Genomic DNA, 21,526 nt, shown 5'->3' with positions numbered 1-21,526 from the left:
TAAAAACCACATATTGGGTACAGTGTACCCTGCTTTGGTAACAGATGCACCAAAATCTCAGAACTAAAGAACTCATCCATGTAACCAAAATCTTAAAATGTAACCACTAAAGAACTCATCCATATAACCAAAAACCAGCTATAACCAAAAAACTACTGAAATAAGAAAAAGAAAAAAAAAGAAAGCTGATGCATATATATAGCAGTCAAAAAACTTTATAAAAAATAAGGTCTGTATAAGATTCTGCCTTAGGTGTGTTCCCATTTAGCTTAGCCACACAGCAAAGTTCTCGTGGTTGACAAATCATCTCTAAGATTCTTTCTAACCAATTCTATAATTCCTGAAATTGCTAGTTTTTAACCATGCAAACTTTTAATATACTAGTTCAGCAACTGTAACAAGTCTACTGCACTAACACAAGATATTAATAATAGGGGAAACTAGGAGGATACAGAGGGTGAGGGATTATATGGGAATTCTCTGTATTTCCTTTTCAATTTTTCTATAAACTGAAAACTGCTCCAAAAAAGTTAATTTTTAAAAAACCTTCAATACATGAATTTGGCTCAATTTCTTTTGCAGCATAATATACATAAAATACATCTTAAGTGTAGAGCTCAGTGAATTTTCAAAGTGAACATGTTCTTGTAACCACTTCTCATATCAAGATAAAAAGCATCACCAGCACCTTACAAGGCTCTCTTGTAAGTCAATGAAGGACTATTCCACATTAATGGATGAGAAGACTTAATATTGTTAAGATCCTCCAAAAATTGATCTATAGAGTCAATGAAATGCCAACCAATTTCATTTGAAATGAAATTACAGAATAGTTTTTATATATATATATAATATAAAATGTATATATACATAATATATATTATATATAAAAATATATATAATATATTTATATTATATATACACATTATATTTATATTATATATATATATTATATATATAAAATGTGTAGGAGAGATAATAGGACTAATAGGACCCTATTCCTGAAAATATATATATATAAAAAATGTGCAGGAGAGATAAAATATGTATGTATTATCCTAATAGAGTCCTATTATCTCTCCTATATATATATATATATCGCACATTTTTCTAGCACACTCAAATCTGCTATTAATACACACTGAGTTGGAGTCAACAAAAATTCCTAATCATTACCATATTTGCTACTCTCAAAACTGTATTTCTCTCATCGTATACTTATGCTATTGATTTTGTTTCTTTTTTCAAGATGGTCGCACTCTATCTATTGCCTAGGCTGGAGTGCAGTGGTGCAATCTTGGCTCACTGTAGCCTCAACCTCCCAGGCTCAAGTGATCCTCCTACCTTGGTCTTCCAAGTAGTTAGGACTACAGGCATATGCCACCATGCCTGGTTAATTTTTGCATTTTTTGTAAAGACAGGGTTTCATCATATATATATATAAAATATAGGACAGACAATAGGACACACACACACACACATATATATATATATATATATAATGATAGGAGAGACAATAGGACTCTTATTAGGATAATACATACATATTTCTATATATATATATATATATATATATATATAGAAAACCACCCTTGATTTTTAAAAGATATATAAGAGAAACTAGTTAAAATTAATAGGCATAATAGGCATAATTCTAATTTTACAAATGAGAAAACAAGACTTAGAAAAAAATACTTAACTTTCCAAAGAGTTTATGGTTAAGAAATCACCCAAAACCAGGTCTTTGACTACAATTGTATTCTTCCTTCTACACTTGCAGCCTTTCCAACTCTCTATCCTGCCTTTGTTCTTTCCAGAAAGCAAAGTGGTCCAGGACTAGAAATTGTCATGATATGAACTTAGAATGCATAAAGAACAGTGGTTTAGAATGCTCTTAAATAAGAGAAAATAAGAGTATAATCTTAAGATTTGAAACAAAAAGTTATGAGAGTCTTCCTTCTACTAAGCACTAACATTCTTCTTGGGGGCGTTTTCTTATTATGCTTGACTTACAAATGATGATTTTTCTATTTTCCTCATTTCTTTTACATGCATGAATTGGAATTCTACTACAAAGAAGATGTTCCCCTTTTTCTATGTATTTATTTATCCAATTAAGTATGAACCATGCATATTTATTTTATTTCATCAGTTATAATTCATTACTATAATTATTTTCTCTGTGGCTCAAACTGCCCCAAATTTGGCCATTGGGAGGTTCCTTCAACTTGGCTCCTGTATCCTTTTCACATTTTCCCATCATTCTGGGGGCACTTCAATCAAAGCTGAACATTCTTTGCAGTGTACATTCTATTTTGGGACGTACATTTTTCTAGCACACTCAAATCTGCTATTAATACACACTGAGTTGGAGTCAACAAAAATTCCTAATCATTACCATATTTGCTACTCTCAAAACTGTATTTCTTTCATCGTATTCTTATGCTATTGATTTTGTTTCTTTTTTCAAGACGGTCTCACTCTATCTATTGCCTAGGCTGGAGTGCAGTGGTGCAATCTTGGCTCACTGTAGCCTCAACCTCCCAGGCTCAAGTGATCCTCCTACCTTGGTCTTCCAAGTAGTTAGGACTACAGGCATATGCCACCATGCCTGGTTAATTTTTGCATTTTTTTGTAAAGACAGGGTTTCATCATATTGCCTAGGCTGGTACACTATTTATTTTTGTAATTTAGATATAGAATTGTATATTTCTATCAGCCAAATTTCTGCATGATACATTTGGCCCACTGTCCTAACCTCCTGACATAAAATCAGTTATTAGTCCTCTTAGTTTCTACCATTAGCAAATTTCATAGGTCGTTTTTGTGTGTTAATACGATCATTGATTCAAATATTTAACAGTTCAAGCCTTAACATAGAATCCTGTGGCATTCATTAATTCATTCAAGCATTCACTGAGAGTTCCTTGTGTTCAGGCAACACATCAGGAACAGGGAACAGAAAGTCGAATAAATAATGGTCCAAGCCCAGAGGGAGCATACAATCTAATAAGTACAACAAATATATTGATCATAAAACATGGTACATGGAATAACAGAGGTAAGCACCAAAAACCTAATCCATTCTAGCATTGTTTGAGGGGTATTTGAGAAGGTGTGTTAGGATGATCAAGGAAGCAATGAAGACTTCCGAGGGCATGGTATTTGGACTGTATTATAAAAGTCAGTAAGAGGAAACTTAATGAAGAAGGAAAAGGAAGAATGCTAGGCAGAGAGAACAGCACATGGAGCTAGAATATCACAGCAGTCTTTTAAAAGCATAAGCTCTGGGGAGTAACCAGATCTAGGTCTGCTCTCTGCTTTTCTACCTGCATGGCCTTGGACAAACTGTTCCTTAACCTATCAAAACTGTTTCCTTTTCCACAAAATAAGAATGGCAGTAGAAACTAATTCATAGAGTTGTTGGTAGAACTATGTAAGATAATGAATATAAAAACTAGTTAGTACAGTTCTTTGTACGGGGTAAATGATGCCACTTTGTTGTTAGGAACTAAAGCATCATGAAATGAAAGACCACTGCATGTTAGGGAAATACAACTTGACATCCAAAATTAAGTCTGAGGGAAAAGGGCTACAAACCATTTCGGATGCAGACTCAAGACAACCGGTTGATGACTCTCGGCCAGTACACTCAGTACATGGCTCAGGCCTCCCAAGTTTGGGCATTTTTATAAATACTAGGACTATGACCTTGTGCCTTCCTCCTAGAGGTCAGAGTAAGACTTAACTGCAACAACCCATATAGACAGCATAAATAGGAAAGAGGCGGGGCATATGGAAGCAGCACATCCCCACATAAAGTGAAGACACACACACAGCATTAGGCCTAATGCTCACTGCGTTGCTCACTGCTAGGTAAAACATAGAAAGTAAGTAACAGAATGTGATAAACTAAAGCAGAGTGGATAAAAACTACTTTAGACATATTGAAATATAACTTCATTTAAAGGGAAAAAAGACAAAAGTATGCACGGGTGAAAAACAAGACAAAAGTAATGGCCAGACAGAATTAAGTGTGCTTATTCAGGTAGAGAGCTAGAAAGAAGGATCTACAAAGAAAAAAATTTTTGTATGAGTGGATAAATCAATCACCATGTAGTACTTATACTATCATTGGATATAAAGAACTACAAATAATTTACTATTATTACAAAATTAACAATTTAGTATATGTACTGTGAAGCGAGCACTAAAAAATTAACAATTTACTGTGATTAATTGATACCACAGGCACTGGTAAAAATACTATTCAATTCTAATGGGGAAATAAAAAAAAATCAGTTATAGGACAAAGAGAAAAGTTTAGTGTGCTTGCAAGTAAATATAAAGCAATGAAACGTATTTTTCTTACAATTAAAAACTATAAAAATTATACAATATATAATTATATCAAATAATTATACTCACTACAAGATTGTATTCTTGAAATTCCATTTCCAGCTCCATGCAAGCTTGAGTCAAAACTCTGACTACTTCGCACGGTGACTGGAGAACTAATGTTGCTACTAATGGCGGTTGTACTTGGCATCCGGGCTAGGTTAGGCATACTTCTTCGGAGCTTATCTGGAAAAGAATTTTACTAAATTAAAAATGACAAATGTTATGTAACCAAAATACTAGCTTTCAAAAGCAAATAACAAAAGTCATATTGTACTCAATAATATATAAAAATGATTACGTCCTGATGATCAAGCTTTCTGACCTACTATACAGGAAAAAGCACTTTCCATCCAGAAGGGTTCCACCAAATAATCATGTGTGATGGCTACTACTGAGTGTCAACTTGACTGGATTGAAGCATGCAACATATTGTTCCTGGGTGTGTCTATGAGGGTGTTGCCAAAGGAGATTAACATTTGAGTCAGTGGACTGGGACAGGCAGACCCACCCGCAGTCTGGGTGGGCACCATCTAATCAGCTGCCAGCATGGCTAAAATAAAAGGGCAGAGAACGGGAAGGAGCGGACTTGCTGAGTCTTCCAGTCTTCATCTTTCTCCCGTACTGGAGGTTTCCTGCCCTCGAACATCAGACTCTAAGTTCTTCAGCATTTGGACTCTTGGACTTACACCAGTGGTTTGCCAGGGCCTCTCAGGCCTTTGGCCACAGACTGAAGGCTGCACTGTTGGCTTTCCTACTTTTGAGGACTTGGGACTCCAATTGTCTTCCTTGCTCCTCAGCTTACAGACAGCCTATCATGGGACCTCACCTTGTGATTGTGTGAGTCAATACTCCTTAATAAACACCCTTTCATATATACATTTATCCTATTAGTTCTGTCCCTCTAGAGAACCATGACTAATACAACGTGTAAAAAGACATAGGGACTAGATAATCAGTTAGCTATTTGTTCCTATTCAATAAGTGGACAAAAATATATTTAAAAAGTTAGAAAATAATCTTACAGCCATTTAATTTACCAAAACAACCCTAGAAATTAAGTTATATTCTTCTTTAATAAAAAAGAAACCTAGAAGAATCAAAGCCAAAATTTACCAAATCTTTTGCTACCATATCAAAATGGAACAAATTAATAAAATTCAAACTTGAGATATCTTGAAATACCCACTAATCACATTAACATGACCACATTAATCTCTGAAAAGTTTTAACTTTCATGAGTATGCCACCAAATGTGTGGAGACAAAAAAGACCAAGAGAATTCTTCAATTTTTTGGACTTGCTAAGTTCACCTTTTGCCACCAAGAGGCAGCAGAGAGTCACATACAGATATCAATGTTGAGATGTGAAATAAGCCAGTCACAAGACAGCAACTATGAAACAGTTTTTTCATGATCAGTACATATCCCCCCTAAAACTAAAGTACCTATGTCAGGTTATTTAAGCATATATGTGAAATGCATAGATAAGGAAAAAAAAGCATATATGTGAGTAATAAGCCATAACTAATTCAAGGACAAAACTAATTCAAATATTGAATTCATTTCTTTCTCCCCTTCACACACTACTCCTACATTACTTAGATCCATAAACTGTAGCCCTGTGCAGTACATCACCTAATCCAGAAGACTGGGAGTCTCTCAGGATTCACCTTCTCTTTGCACCATACTTTCCAAGTCCTGTTAATTCTGCCTCAAAAACATTTAGTGAATCTTCCACTACCACCTAGTTCTGACCTCATTATTTATCACCTACATTTTCACAAAATCCTCTTAATTGGTCTCCATGTACCACTGTGTCTTGTTTCTCCAATCCAATCTCCCATACAGCTGATTCCACTTTTCCTAGAGCACAGAACACAGCTAGTCACCCACTTACTGAAATCCCTCCAACTCCAATTTCTCCCCTGCTCCTTTCTTCTGAAAGCCCAAGCTCCTGAACACAGCCTAGATGAGGCCTTCAAGGCACAGGCTCTTTATACTTCTCCAGCTGGCCTCTCAGCTTGCTCCCCAAACACAGAGGAGAACTCTCTCATACCTGTGGGCATGCTGGTCTCTCCACGTGGACACCCACTCCCAACTTGGAGAAGGAACAAATGAACAAGGGAACAAATACTTATTGTGTTTACACTAAATGCCAGGCACTCTATGAGCTGTTGGGGATACCACAGTGTATTAGGCAGATACAGTGTCGAGTCTCATTTATAGTCAAGATTTATGGTCTAGGTTTATAGTCTAGACCAGTGCTTCTCAATCCTTCCCCATGCCACCACTGATCCTAAAGAGAAAATCTAAGATAAATTTAAACTTAAAATTAAATTTTCTCCCAAGTAAAATAAATATTAAAGAATAACATTTTGATAGGGGTAAACCACGGAAGATCATAAATCATTTTAATATCTAAAATTTGTTTTACCCTTCCAACTTATAAGATATTTTTATCTTTATTAATATATACCCCAAAACACTAAAGTGCACATATCAGAGCACTCAATCTTATGGTCACTTTCTGTCAAGCAAAACCAGAAGATAAGAATAAACTTGAATATTAATTCAAAAGGCATTCAAGTCAAAAATCAAACTCAACTCTTCTTATTCCACCTTCATAAACTGCTCCTTTGACATTACTGATACCCACTGAATGTTGCCATATCCAGCAATTTTTGCCCCCTTAGGGTGGAAAAGACAAAAGATTAAACAAGCATAAGTATACTTAGATGATATGTACAACAAGAAAGCATAAGAAATTGTAGAGAGTGCTATGGTAGAAAGTGGAAAAGAGTATTTTACTTATGTGGCTCTAATACTTTAAGAATTGGCACAATTATCCCCACCATAGAGAAGCTTTTCTATGTACTTCCCAGCGGAGGTATCTACCACTCACACACTTCCTTACTTTCTCTGCATAATTCTAGAGTAAGGAGGTTCAAATATTGCCACTGACTGTTCAATTCCTTGACAATTTTCCTTATTATCTTCTTGAGGCCTATTTTTAACAATCATATGTCTCATATTCCCAAATTCCTATTAAAGTTCCCAGCCTCACACAGCAGGTACTTCATACGTCAGCAAATATTATGTGTTATGTTTTGGCAGACCGTGTGTAGTAGAAGAGAGGAATTAGAAGGATTCATCTCTACATAATCTTAGTGGCCACATCTAGATCTTTTGAATATCACAAAAAGTAGTGTAAAAAAAATCAGCCTCTATCAGTACTAGACTATTTTCAATATATATTTCCAATTATATATTTTTAAGTAGCAGGGAGGCACAGGAACATAATTATATGCTATTGAGAAAATTAATTGAACTTCTATACTTCTTTTTAAAATCTCTATTTACTATCACAGTTTTCATACATACAGAAATGTTTTAAAATAGTATCAAACAGCTGTTTTCCATCTGGCTATACTGGTTGGTTCCCTTTTGCTATATTTAATTTATCTCCACATATACATTGGTTTGCTCTGCTAAACAATATAAAAGCTTCAGACACCTAAACACTTTAAATGCAGCACATTGATCTCCTCTAAGAATGAGAAAATTCTATAGAATCACAATATTGTAATCACATGTAAACAAATTAATACTATGATATTATATATGATAATCTGCATACAAAATTTTTCAGACATCCCAAGAATATCTTTCATAAGCTTTTTCCCCAAACCACGATCCAATCAAGGTCCACATGCTACACTTGGTTATGTCTCTTAACTGCATTAGTCTTTAAAACCAACCTTTACTCATATTTAAGCAACAAGTTAGTTTCACAAAGCTTTAATCTTGAAATATGCTCTTAAAAATAAGGTCTTCCAAGCATAAATATTTAGGACACTATTCCCCTTGGAACGAAGCTGTGATCTCCAATTTTGTCAGACCATCTGGAAATGAGGTACATTTCCTGTCAAACAGTATGGAATGTTTTAATAACCACATATACTTTAAAGTTCAGGGAACCAAAAGTAATGTTCTATTTCTATCTTCATAAGAAATCAGAAGTTTAATCTTCAAGGTCTGAGATGTAGCAGGAAACTGGAAGAATGGACCAAGGAAAGAATTCAAATGAGTTTGCTCACATTAAAGGGGCAGCAAGGCTCACCACACTATGAACAAAGACTCGGGAATCTTTAGGACTAAAAGAGACACTCATTATCCACCAAATAGATAGACCTAGGCATCCAGTCAGCCCAGGGTCCAGGGGAGGCCCTCATGATAATAAGGACTACATCATGCCACCAGTAACCTCTGCCATACCCTCGAAATTATGGGAAAGTTGGTAAAGATTCTACAAGTTTAGTCATTTTGATATTTAACAAGTTATTCCAGATATGCTTCTTTTAATTCTATGATTCCCAGAAATATCCGAGAAACTTTTATGAGCCATCTCTTTAAATCTGGGCAGTGTAGGAACTACGAAAGCAGAAAATATTAACATACATTTCTAGTTTATTCTCAATTATTTTAAAATGAATCAACAGTTTAATAATTATTTTCGCCTATCTATATTAATAATCTAGAAAAATATTTGATAGATTAGTTTCAAAGTGACTATTCTTATTTCACAATTTTGCTCAATATTCTATGGTAACAAAGGCAGGTTAGAACATCTGAATCATATGATAATAAAAGTTTAAAGACAAAAGGGGAGAAAACAATCTTTATTCAGCACATCTACTCCAGTCTCCAGGCAATGGAACTAACATTCATTATTTCATTTACCCCTTACATTTAGGTGGAGGAAATGTGTACCAGATGGTTTGGTGTGAAATTATATCTAAGTTTCCTAAGAGATAGGCATGATCTTCTCCACATTTTAGTTTAGGAAACCAAACCTGAGAGAGCTGAGAAACTTCTCAGCATTGCTTCTCAGGGTCTACAGGACTTCAGAGCCTCTGCTCTCAACCGTAAGCTAATTAGTCAGAAGTCACATCCAGAAAATTGCCTTTGTATTCCATTTTTCTTGTATTGTGAAAACTAGACATTTTAGGCAAAATAAACCTATCACAAAGGGACCTAAACAGTGGTATATCTCCACTTTGCTGTGAAGAATATTCCAGCATAGTTTTCACAGAAACCTAATCCTTTTCAGATGGCATTTGATGGAAGTGAATACCACTTTTCTGAGGTGCAACAAACAGCTGAGTGGAGGAAAATGATACTATTAACAATATCAATCAAGATGCAGCGCTAGCATCTGCTTGACAACTTGACTACAATGTTCTGAAACACTCAAGTACATTAAAAAAAAGCTTTAGAGAAATGACTCTAGGTGTCCTGTCTCAATTTTAATAAGATGCTATGACTTCCACTAAGCATATGGAATACATTGTCTTTCTGCTGCTATGAACTTGAATATGTTAGTCATGATGACATTTTTTAGCCACTACTCCTTTAAACTTGAAATCTCAAGGTAGTAAGAGAAATTATGAATATAAAATTTTAAATATTTTCAAATGATCTCTCAATTAGCATCAGCATGAATGATACAAGTACAAAGGAAGAGAAGGTTAAAAACTAAATACAGGACAATGACTGATCACCAATACAACATTTATATTTGGCCTAGAGATATTTTTAAAGAACATTTGATCACTTCTGTACCCAGCTTTGAGAACTGGTGACATATAATAAATAAGAACCGTAATTGTACAACTATAAATTATTTTTAATTGGTTTATCTCTCCATAATATATAGAATTTGTGTGTGAGTCCAGGTGATCATTAGTACAAAAACATACCAGACTTAGAATATTACATGATTGCTTCCCCCATGGTCCTTGCAAGTCAGAGTCTAACTCCTGGGAGTGTGGAAGAAAGATAAATGATGAAGAGACAGGAAAAGTATGAAAGAATGACACATGCAGCAACCCACCATGTTGACAAGACAGATCAACTTCCCATTACCATGCCAAATGCTAATGGAAAGCAGCCTCCATGTTCCTGCTACTACACAGATCTTAATCTAGGTGTCAGGAGATTGGAGGGAAAGACGCATCCCAAACTTCCCTAAATCTGGCTGTGTAAGAGCAGCATCCTCTCCAAGCATCATCTTTCGTGCTTATATCACTCTGTGCTAGGAACAGGTAGTAAGAGACAGAAGGTTGTACATAAGGTGAGGAATGACGCAACTCACAGCCTTTGCGTCCATGGGCTTGACCACGAACTTCTCAGCTTGTACAACACTGTCTGTGCCACAGGCACCAGCAACAATGCAGAGATGCTGCACACTTTTTTTTTTTTTTTTTTTTTTTTTTATGAGACGGAGTTTTGCTCTTGTTACCCAGTGCAATGGCGCGATCTCGGCTCACCGCAACCTCCACCTCCTGGGTTCAGGCAATTCTCCTGCCTCAGCCTCCTGAGTAGCTGGGACTACAGGCACACGCCACCATGCCCAGCTAATTTTTGTATTTTTAGTAGAGATGGGGTTTCACCATGTTGACCAGGATGGTCTCGATCTCTTGACCTCGTGATCCACCCGCCTCGGCCTCCCAAAGTGCTGGGATTACAGGCGTGAGCCACCGCGCCCGGCCCGATGCTGCACATTTATAAGTCATTCTGAGCCAGCTATATCATGGAGGTTTTCTTGAAGTTGTGAGTTTATAAATCTGGGATATGTAATCAGAAGTCAGCCAATTAGAGATGCAAATTTAGACCAAACTGAGGAGGTCTGGAGGATGAATTTAAATCTGGGAAGCATTTACCGATTATCTGTATTTCTCTTAAAACTGTTTCTTGGCTGGGCATGGTGGCTGTCATCCCAGCACTTTACGAGGCCAAGGTAGGCAGATCACTTGAGGTCAGGGGTTTCAGATCAGCCTGGTCAACATGGTGAAACCCTGTCTCTACTTAAAATACACACACACAAAAAAAGTTAGCCAGGCATGGTGGCACGTGCCTTTACCCCGGCTACTTGGGAAGCTGAGGCAGGAGAATCACTTAAACTTGGGAGGTGGAGGATGCACAGTGAGCTGAGATTGCGTCACTGCACTCCAACCTAGAGGACAGAGCCAGACTCTGTCTCAAAAACAAAAACATTTCTTGACCACATAGTAAAGATCAAAGCATATCAAATATCAAAAAAGCATACAACCTACCTCCATTGGTCCTATTTGGTTGCTGATCTGGAGTTTGGGCTTGAGGTGAATAATACTGTTGCTGCTGGTAATTATTTGAAGGAAAATACTGGGAACTGGGGCTCCTCCTACACTCTCGAATGCTGGAGAAAGTCTGTGAATGAGGAATTCCTCTTTGGAAAGAGGAACATCTTGGAAGACGAGGCTGAGGCGGTGGCAAATGATCAAATTCCTCTTCATCTTCCAGACTGTATCGGTCATATTCTTGATCACTACATGTCCCTTTTTTTCCTGAACTCAATGACACACTGGAACTATGTCTTGATACAGATGCTGAAGTAGAAGCATAATCTTGCCTGAGACCTATAAAATAACAAATAGTGCTCTAGTGTATTTTGATCTAGCTAACAATAAGTTATAATTAATCAAGTATTAGATGAAAAATTGTGGCAAACAGATTACTCATAGAGACTTATTATCTTGCTCTCAAGTTTACTAAATCCCAAGATAATAATCACATTTACCTAATGAAACAGATATCTAATATTGGACAATTCTCTTTTGCAAAAGGATTGCCCCAATGCCAGTAAAGATTATATATACCTGCCACAGCTCATTCATTAATTTCTATCAATTTCCCCAAATGATCCCTTTTCAAATCAGGAGTTATTTTAGAAGAGGAACTTAGAAAGAAATAGTCATCTTATTATGAATAGTTTGCTATGAGTTAAAACAATTAAAATCTTCAGAAAAAAAAAAAGTAGGCAGTCATTCTACTACCCATCCCCAACTTTTAAAGTCAAAGGGAAAGTTTAAAAGCTGAGGTACAAATATTTTCCCACAAGGTCATCTCTCTGTTGTTCTTTTATGTTACTAATATTACCTCTTTCAAAGCACACTGACACTTCAACATTTCTAATGGTTTTAGGTCATCCTATAATCATCTAAAAATAGTGAAACTACAAAGTTCTCATTATTTACCCCATTGTCAGTACTAGTTTTTTAAAAAGTGGTCTAGCCCTGACTACTTAACTTCTGAAACTGACATATAATCTTTTAGCCGTATATTTTTTAGAAAGAGTATTTAAATTTGCTTTTACTAAATAATGATATAAAATAACTATATTTCCCCTTAAAAATGTATCTTATTAGATCCTTCACAAGCATTACCATGTTTCCCATAGTAGCCTTGACTAATTCTGAAAGCAGGAAATTATTATGCTTAAATGATACTTATTTCTACTTATGTTGGCTGAAAAGATAACTCCAAAACAAACACTCCAGTTCTGTGCCTTTTGATGCCATTAATGCCCTTCAACAAGCTCACTCCCAGATTATTTTTTGTAACTTTATCAAAGAACCAGTGACAAACTATCCTATTTCTACTTATGTACTCTTTCACAATTATTTACCCTGAGAAGTATGTCAATGCATTTTAATTGAAATTTTAAGATAACTGTAGACTCACATCCAGTGCTGAAAAAAAAAAAAAAAAAGTACTTTGCCCAGTTTCCCCCAGTGGTAACATTGTGCAAAATTATAGAATACGATGACAGCCAGGGTATTAGCAGTGATATAATCCACCCATTTTATTCAGATTTTCCCAGGTTTATTTGTGTGAGAGAGAAAGAGACAGAGAGAAAAAGAGAATGTGTGTGCTGTGTGTGTGTGTGTGTGTGAGAGAGAGAGAGACAGAGAGAGAGAGAGAATATTAAGCTTTATGTAAGAGAGAGAGAGAGACAGAACATTAAGCTTTATGCAATTTTATTAACTACAGGTCCAAAGATCCACCAATGAATAGTACCAACACTGCAAAAATCTCATGTTGCTCTTTTACAACTACATCCAGCTTCAAGACCCTCGAGACCCTAAGCCCTATCCCTAACTCTAACAATCACTAGTCTGTCCTCCATTTCTAACATCTCAAAATGTTGTATGAGTGGAATGATGCAATGCACTCTCTTCTGATCAGTATTTTTATTCAGCATGATTCCCTGGAACTTCAAGAAAGATGTCGTGTGTATCAGTAGTTTGTTCCTCTTTATTGCTGAGTTGTACTCCATGGTATGATTGTAGCATGATTGGTTTAATCATTTACCTACTGAAAGCCATCTAAGCTAATTCCAGTTTTGGGCTATAAAGTTGCTCAGAACATTCATTCATGTACAAGGTTTTGTGTGAACACAAATTTCCACTATTCTGAGATAAATATCCAAGAGTGCAGTTTGCTGAGTCACATGGAAGTTGCACATTTAGTTTTTTAGAAAACTGTCCATCTATTTCCATAGTGGCAATACCAGCAACGTCCATGTATCAATGTATTTTGATCAGACTAGGTCTTCACCTCATGATAGTGTAAGAAGCATATAACTGGCACCACCTAAAAAGCAGGACAGCATGAGAGAAAGAATCTCATTATTTGCCCATTACCTGAAGAAAAATGCCTAAACCTCCCCCTCTCCCTGTATATTCCAAGTGGAAGCCTCATTTTTCTAGTTTAGAAAGAACGCATACTTTCTTCTTGCAGACGAGCCATGATCTGAACATCAGTGAGGTCCTGCAATTTATATCCCATGGAGATAGAATCATCCTCCAGTTCTGAAGTACTCAGCTCACTGTCGATGGATGACTGGGGACTGAGCGGGGAGCCCCTGGAAGTGTAACCTGAAACACAAAGGAAATGTGTGTTCTTTCATCTGTAGGGCTGATATCTATATAGGCTTTACGATTTATATATAAATGGTCAGCAATTTTTCTCATGTTTTCATGTCACAAAAATCACCAACATGTCACCGTTTAATGGTCCATGTGCACATCACGTGTTCACAATTCATATATATGAAACCACTTGTTCATTGTTTTCAAATTCAATTCTCACAATTTAAAAAGTCACTGTGTACTATATACTTAAACAAATTGTTAAGAGGGTAGATTTCACATTATTTTTTATCACAATAAAAAAATTACTGCTAAAATCAGCATCATATTAGATATATATATATCTAAAGGCATGGTATAAGAACATACATATTCATTTTACTAGCGGTTCCATGGAGGGGAAAAAAAGAATATATATATATATATTCGTTTTTACTTTAATAATAAAACATACTTGTCTGACAGTAAGCGATTATATATTTTTAATCAAATTTTAATCTGGTCCATTTGTTAATGAGTACAAACAGCAGTGCTACAAATGGGTAAGAATATATCACATTTAAAAGGTGCACGTACATATGCAGAAACATATACAAAATCCACTTAATATAGACCAGAGAGTAGTCATGGGAGACTTACAGCCACCCATGAAAGTAAAAAAAATCAGTGGCTTCAGATAAAAGAAACAAAGAACAAATAGAAAAAGGCTATAGGAATGGAATCACACCAATGCTGAGAAAAATAAGAAAATGGTGAGATCTTCATCTCATAAAAAGCCACTATGACTGTTTTCTTCTTCACAGTCTTAGCTAAATTTAAAAGCTATTCAGAAAAAAATAAAAAATATATATAAAGGCTTATAATCTTGAATAATTAAAAACTACCTAAATTGTGTCTGACATTTAATTTTAAAAGCACACAAGCATTTGGAAATACAGAACTGCATGCACATGCTTTTGCTAAAGAGGGAAGACAATCTGCTACACATGATTGAGAGCAGTAGATCAATGGCGTTAGAGTACAAAGTAGTGCTAGGTCTTTTTGTACTCAAAGTAAGTATGCAGCACAAACTCTCCATTCTAAGATTATTCTAAAGCTTTTCAATGAAAGATGAATATGTAAGCTGTGTTTAGTAACTGAATTACAAAGCAAGCAGCTAGTCAAGAAGTTAAAATATTACCTGTTTTTTCAGGTGTTAGTATTGCTTTATTTGAGGTTTTAGAGAAGCTGGGAGTATTAATGCCATTGCTATAAGGGCTGAGTCTTGCAACGGGACTATAAGGAAAAGCCAGTGAGGCAGTTGAAGAGAAGAGACTCCGCCATCGGCTAGCTGTCATAGAAGCAGAAAATAGCACCAGTTAGCTATATGGAAGCAGATGTTGACTTGTCAGAAGGAGAAAGGGAAGAGATTAAAAAAGAGAGAGAGAGAGAGAGAGAGACAAAGCAACTTTTCATAAGACTATCTTAATTGACTTCCACTTATCTAAAGAAAAAATATATAAAAAACAAACAATTTGTGAAATAGGGCCCTATTTATACATTCATTTAAAAAAAATACATCAATCTTACTTTGATTAAAGCCAACATGCCTGTATAATAATGAAAACGCACTTTGAGTTTCTACATTAGGAATGTTTTCAATTTTCTATTTCCACATAAGGATTTACTGTTTTGCAATATAAAAAAGGATTAGTATGAAAAGAAAAACTCCAATTTATAATCTTTAGGAATTATGGGAAATGTTAATGTTAACTATATGTAATTCCACATTTTTCCTACTCATTTAATATCAGAAAATATTGATAATATTTCATGTCAATTCATTCTTGGATTACGGGAGGAACTTAGAATGACTATTGTGTTTCCAAATGGCCTTGAGTCCAAAACAAAGTTTAAAGGAAAACGGTGTACAAAGTAACAGAAGGGTATCTATACCAGAACTTAACAACTACTATTGTAGGTGGCAGGTACAGAGACTATTTGTGATCACTTGGATTTTTTCTTTAAAAAATATCTTCCAAATTTTCTGCATTAAACATACATATTATTTATGTGACTAACTTTTAGAGATAGGAATATACATGTCATTACTTTAACAGGAATATACATGTCATTACTTTAACAGTATTTTGATATTAAATTAAAATAATGAACAGAAAGGAATTATACCAGCCACGGGCAGAAGATCTCATTCTTACATTACCTCGCTTGTCTAATTAATGCACTTCTCCCCTCCAAAATTTCCATCCCTTGTCTCTCCATATTCTTGGGGTTATGCACACACAAAAATCCCAAATCATAAAAGCTTAAGTCACACCAAAGATGGTTTAATCTGTCATGACAAATCAATGTGCTAGGCAAAATTCACTTTTCTGAAAAGTAATCATTTTGACATGTACTAAGCAGAAGGAATGATATAAAAAATATAAATGAGGCTAAACTTCAAGAAATAACTTGGTTTGTAGTCACTGGGAATTTGACAAAGCTTGAAAAACCAAGTATTAAAAGGACTGCTTTGAAATGCATGCCCCCAGACCACTTTTAATGAGCAATGCTAATGAGCAATCAGACAGCTGAAAAGTGCTTTAAAATGGGCAGTAGGATGGAGAGAGAAAAAACTGTGTGATGTGGACAGTCAAGAAAATAATCAGCTCCAAACTGGGATTCTTCAAATCCTTGCAAAACACCATCAAGTTTACTCAAAAAACAAAATGTTTCCTTTTACTTTGGCAAGAATTATTATATACCAACACATTCTACCAATTACATTAAAAATATCTTTTCCTTAGGTATATGGAAGAACTACACAAGGAAACTATACTCACAATGACAATACTTTCAGAATCCACATGTTTCGTGAACCTGTGAAACCTGGTTTCCAAGTGACACCAGTCTCGTATGTCACTTATCCAACGTTAACTTACAGTGCTTACGCAGCTCTTCCCAATCTGAGCCAGAACACAGACATGCACTCCTAGTTCCTTCTCTTCTATGTAGGTCAACTTGACTCCGGAATACACTACAAACTAGGGGTTAATAATGCAACACACACTAGGTAGCTGTTCTCACATGTTCAATCTCTATTACTCAGTTTCTCATTAAAAATTCTATATTTTAAAAGGCCAATAGTTCTTTGTGACTGCTATCCTGCTTAACAGATGATGTTATTTTATACCAGTCTGATTACTCGCCAGGCAAATTACAGTAACTGCGTGTTCTCACCCACAGATGCAGGCGGCAACACATCACAAGTAAGCAGCATTCATCGCTCGGTACAATAACCACTGTGACCCAGCCTCCCCGCACAATTGACACAGTTATTGTGGCTATGACAGCAAGATCCCAACTAAGAACACAATTATCGTCTATTGCAAGAAAGAATGCTCTACATTGTTGTTTAGTGTTGAAGCTTTTCAGAGAGGGGAGGTAAATTATTGTAGAGGCAAGCTAACAAAACAATAATGCTCCAGTAGTGCCCAAGGTTACAGCGGAGGAGGAGGGGGAAAGGAGTGGAAGCTATCACATCCTGGTTGTTCTTCACTACATAGCTAAAGAACTGTAACAGGAAGCATTTTTATAAAGAATAAAACAAATGAAAAGAACTTTTAAAAAAAAAGAGCAATTTGATCTTTTTCAATCAATTATTTCAATGGAGTTTTGGCATACAAAATGATGTTAAATGATTTGAGAGGCTCGGTGATGACCAAAATGGCTCTAAAGAAAGGAGTAAGGCAATTTTGCCAAAAGAGAAAAAAATGGGTACATTTTTGAACAACAGTTAAATTTCCCTATACTCCAACTCCAAAGTTCTATTTATATTTTTTAAAAGCGGGGGCGGGGGGGTAGGTTCGCAAGCTTGGAGGTGGCATAGACTATGCATTTTTTCATTTAATTCCAATCCCTAGAGCAGCATCAAAATGCCCCCAAACAGGACTACATTTTGAATCAATGTATGATACTTGGCACGGTTTTCTTTCCCAAATGCCTTAAGCTAAACTGCCTCCCAGAACACTTCTTTCTGTATGCTCTCCAGTTCTACCACAGCTTCCTTAACCCACTCACCACCTCCCACCAGATTACTGCAACCTACTCTTCAGCAAATTTCCAGCCACCAACACTGCCTTGAGCAAACCTCTTCTGAACGTCCCTACCAAAATAGTGTTAGTCATGTACTTTAACTGTGTTACTCTTGTCCATTAAAGTACTTCAGTGGCTTTACATCAAACGCAAGACCTTAAAGGTACTTCGGCTCATTTCACTACCAGCCTTTTACCTCATGCTCACCTCTACCGTGTCTCTGAAGCTACCTTAAGGATGCACCCTTATTGGTTAAACTTTCTACAACACCTCCCTTGTCTGATAATCATCTCTACTGAATGAATGTGATAAAGTACTAGATTGTAGACTGATACCTCATTTTTTTGCAAAAAAAACACAAAAAAAACTAAGTTGAGGGTGACTATTGGCCTATTAATTTATTTTCTGTATATTTTTAAAGTTGCCTGACTGAAAAAATAAATTAAAACACATCTCTGTAGTTATTTTTGTACACCATTAAGCAAAGTATGACCAAAAAAACTAGATTTGATAAATGCTCCAGTGATAAAATCAAGAAAATCATAAAAAGGCAGATGACAGAATGGGTTTAAGAAACAACCTAAGTTCCTTTAATTTGTCACACTTGAAAATTATTCTGTGACCAACAAAAAGTTCCCAGAAACAATGACATTCCTACAACTCCTTGATCATCTTTGCTTAGACTCAGAGTAAATATTCATATTGTTGTTAAATAGATATGTCTCTACACATAATCAAAATCAAATGTAAGAAAGCAATTACTTAATTCACATATAATAAAAAACTGATTTAATATCTTAATTAGAAGCCTCAAAAGGTCAGTACTGCATCAAACTAAAAGAGTTCAAAAATAAACACTACAATATATTCTGGCAACAACAATCCTTTTCACTCTCTTCCCACTACAGTCATTTCAGTACCTAATACAAGACTTGGCACACAGTATGCACTCAATAAATGCTAAATGTGGTCAAAATTTTGGCAAGTTGGCTAATATTTCCTTATCTCAAACCATTCTACCACTCCTATTCTGACATATGAGTAACTTTGTCCAATTTTTTTAACTTAAATATAATTCTGTTAACTCTGAAGACAAGCAATAGTCTAATTAGATGTTTCAAGCCGGCTAAAATCTCAGTGAAAAACATACCTGGAGGAGCACTTCATTAATGCTTCCTAGTAACTACTAAGTTGCTGAATTTTGTATCAATCTTCTGGTTTCCAACTAAATGATCTTATATTACTAAGGCCTAGGATCTATGTGGTAACAAACACTCAAAAGTGGTTGAACAGGTGACACTAAGATAAGCTAGTTTCTATAGTATTGCATCACATAGTTAAAAGGAAGGATTATGCCAAGCACGCTAGTTGGCAGAAAACCATGCAAGAAGACAACAAAGCTGCCTCGAAATCTGGAAATGCTACCATTTCTTAAAATCAAAGAAAGAGTTACAAAACAGCTGCAATTCTGTTTAGGCTGTTTGGTAGAATTTCTATACATTCTACTGTCAGTAACGTGGCATCTGAGTTGGTTTCAGTTAGGTGAGGAAGCCCTGGAAGCTGGTATCCTCACTCTTTCTAGTGAGTTCTAACAGTAGGGCCACGTTTCTCATTGGGCAGAAGTTATTCTAGAAAACAAGCCCTCCCTGTGCCCATGTGTTCCCATTGTTCAGCTCCCACTTATAACTGAGAACATGCATTGTTTGGTTTTCTGTTCTGTGTTAGTTTGCTGAGGATAATGGCTTCTAGCTCCATCCATGGTAGGGGGAGGAAGAGCATTAGAAAAAACAGTTAATGCATACTGGGCTTAATACCTAGCAAACCCAATAAAAACCCATTAGCAGCAAACTTTAGGACTGTTTTACTAAAATTCACAGCTTGTTTTCTAAATAAGTCATGGTTTTGTATCTCCTTGCTCATGGCTCTCTTCCCAGCGAGCCAAATTTATATTCTCCCTCATTCCCTAATCCAGGTTCTGCCTTGGGGAGCTGGTCAACTTGCATCTAAATCTTCATAAGTAATGCCATGTACCTGAGCAAAAAAAAAACCCAAAAACTATACACACACACACACACACACACACACACACACACACATACACACATACATATATACAAAAATATATATATACACATACACATAGACACACACACACACACACATATACAGTGCTCCAGAATGATTCAGACACCCAATGTTTTCAACATCTAGAGTCATTCCTTCATTCAACATTTGGCAACAGACACCAAAAAACATCAAAGGTCAGTCTCCAAGCAATTACCTATATATCTTCCACAGATACACACAGCACATGGCATTTCCCTGCTCCCCAGTCATTCTGAGAAGTCTGCCTGGCCCCTAAACTCCCATCTGCTTTTTAAAATTCATTTCTCTATTCATTTAAGTAGGCACTAACTCTTTGGCTATAGCATACCAGATGCCCAGGTGCTGACAGGAATAAAATATGGTAACTGTTCTCTCCTTCCCACTCCAATTTCTAAAGATCAGCTACTACAGAAGACAAGCAAGTAAGATGGAATATGATGTCATATTGTAAGTGCAGTAAAAGCACCATGAGGAGTACATTCAGAGCAAAGTAAAGACAATGATTAACTTTCTGGGGGAATCTGAATACTTCAGGAGACATGATGTTTAATGTGGCCCTTGAAGGTTGAGGAGCTTATCTCACAGGATATGGTACCATTATAGATGAAGTAATGCATATGAAAGCATAAACACATGAAAGAGCAGTGTAATTCAGGGAATGGCAAATGTTTGGACTAAAGCATAGGGAATAAGAGGAGAGTCAGGGCTGGAGAGGTTGGTAGGTTTGGGTTTTGCACTGTCTTATATGCATACACTTTAATGAACAGTCAGTGTTTTGACTGTGAGAAGGTGAAAGACATGATCAGATTATGTTTTATGATGACATAAGTAGCCACAGAAATGATGAACTAAATGGGCATGGAGACTGATGTCTGGGAGACCAGTTAAGAGGCTTTTATAATAGACCTGGTGAGATATGACAAGGTCCTGAACAAAAGCACAAGCAGAACATTTGGGGAGAACAGGTTTGATGAGCCACATCTGAGCTAAAGTGTAGCTATCTGGTGATCCAATGAATATAGGGAGTGGGGAAAAAAGGAGACCGAAATTAATGCTATAGTTTTTGAGACACTGATGCCATCACTAAGATGGAGACCATGAGATAATCATGCTTAGATGAAAGAAAAAAGTGAGCTGAATTCAAGATAAGGGTTATTGAAAATGCCTATGTACTTGTGTCCAGTATGGAGT

General features: G+C 36.0%; 1 protein-coding gene across 4 annotated transcripts in view; it reads right to left on the bottom strand.

Moving 5' to 3' along the window:
• SLAIN1 (SLAIN motif family member 1) overlaps nucleotides 1-21,526 on the bottom strand; it is a 63,848-nt gene that overhangs the window by 7,012 nt on the left and 35,310 nt on the right. The window contains exons 3-6 of one of the 4 annotated variants that reach the window (XM_064369102.1): nucleotides 15,333-15,482; nucleotides 14,009-14,158; nucleotides 11,516-11,857; nucleotides 4,429-4,584 (exon numbers count right to left, since the gene is read on the bottom strand). In XM_064369102.1, the coding sequence (XP_064225172.1) occupies nucleotides 4,429-4,584; nucleotides 11,516-11,857; nucleotides 14,009-14,158; nucleotides 15,333-15,482 (798 nt within the window). The other 3 variants (XM_064369104.1, XM_064369103.1, XM_021675695.2) reach the window with 3 other exon arrangements.

The sequence above is a fragment of the Aotus nancymaae genome, unplaced genomic scaffold (assembly GCF_030222135.1).
Source record: "Aotus nancymaae isolate 86718 unplaced genomic scaffold, 86718_ANA_hifiasm-v0.15.2.pri h1tg000088l, whole genome shotgun sequence".
Lineage (NCBI taxonomy): Eukaryota > Metazoa > Chordata > Mammalia > Primates > Aotidae > Aotus > Aotus nancymaae.
The sequence above is the reverse complement of the archived record's forward strand: the minus strand, read 5'-3'. Positions and strand labels throughout refer to the sequence as shown.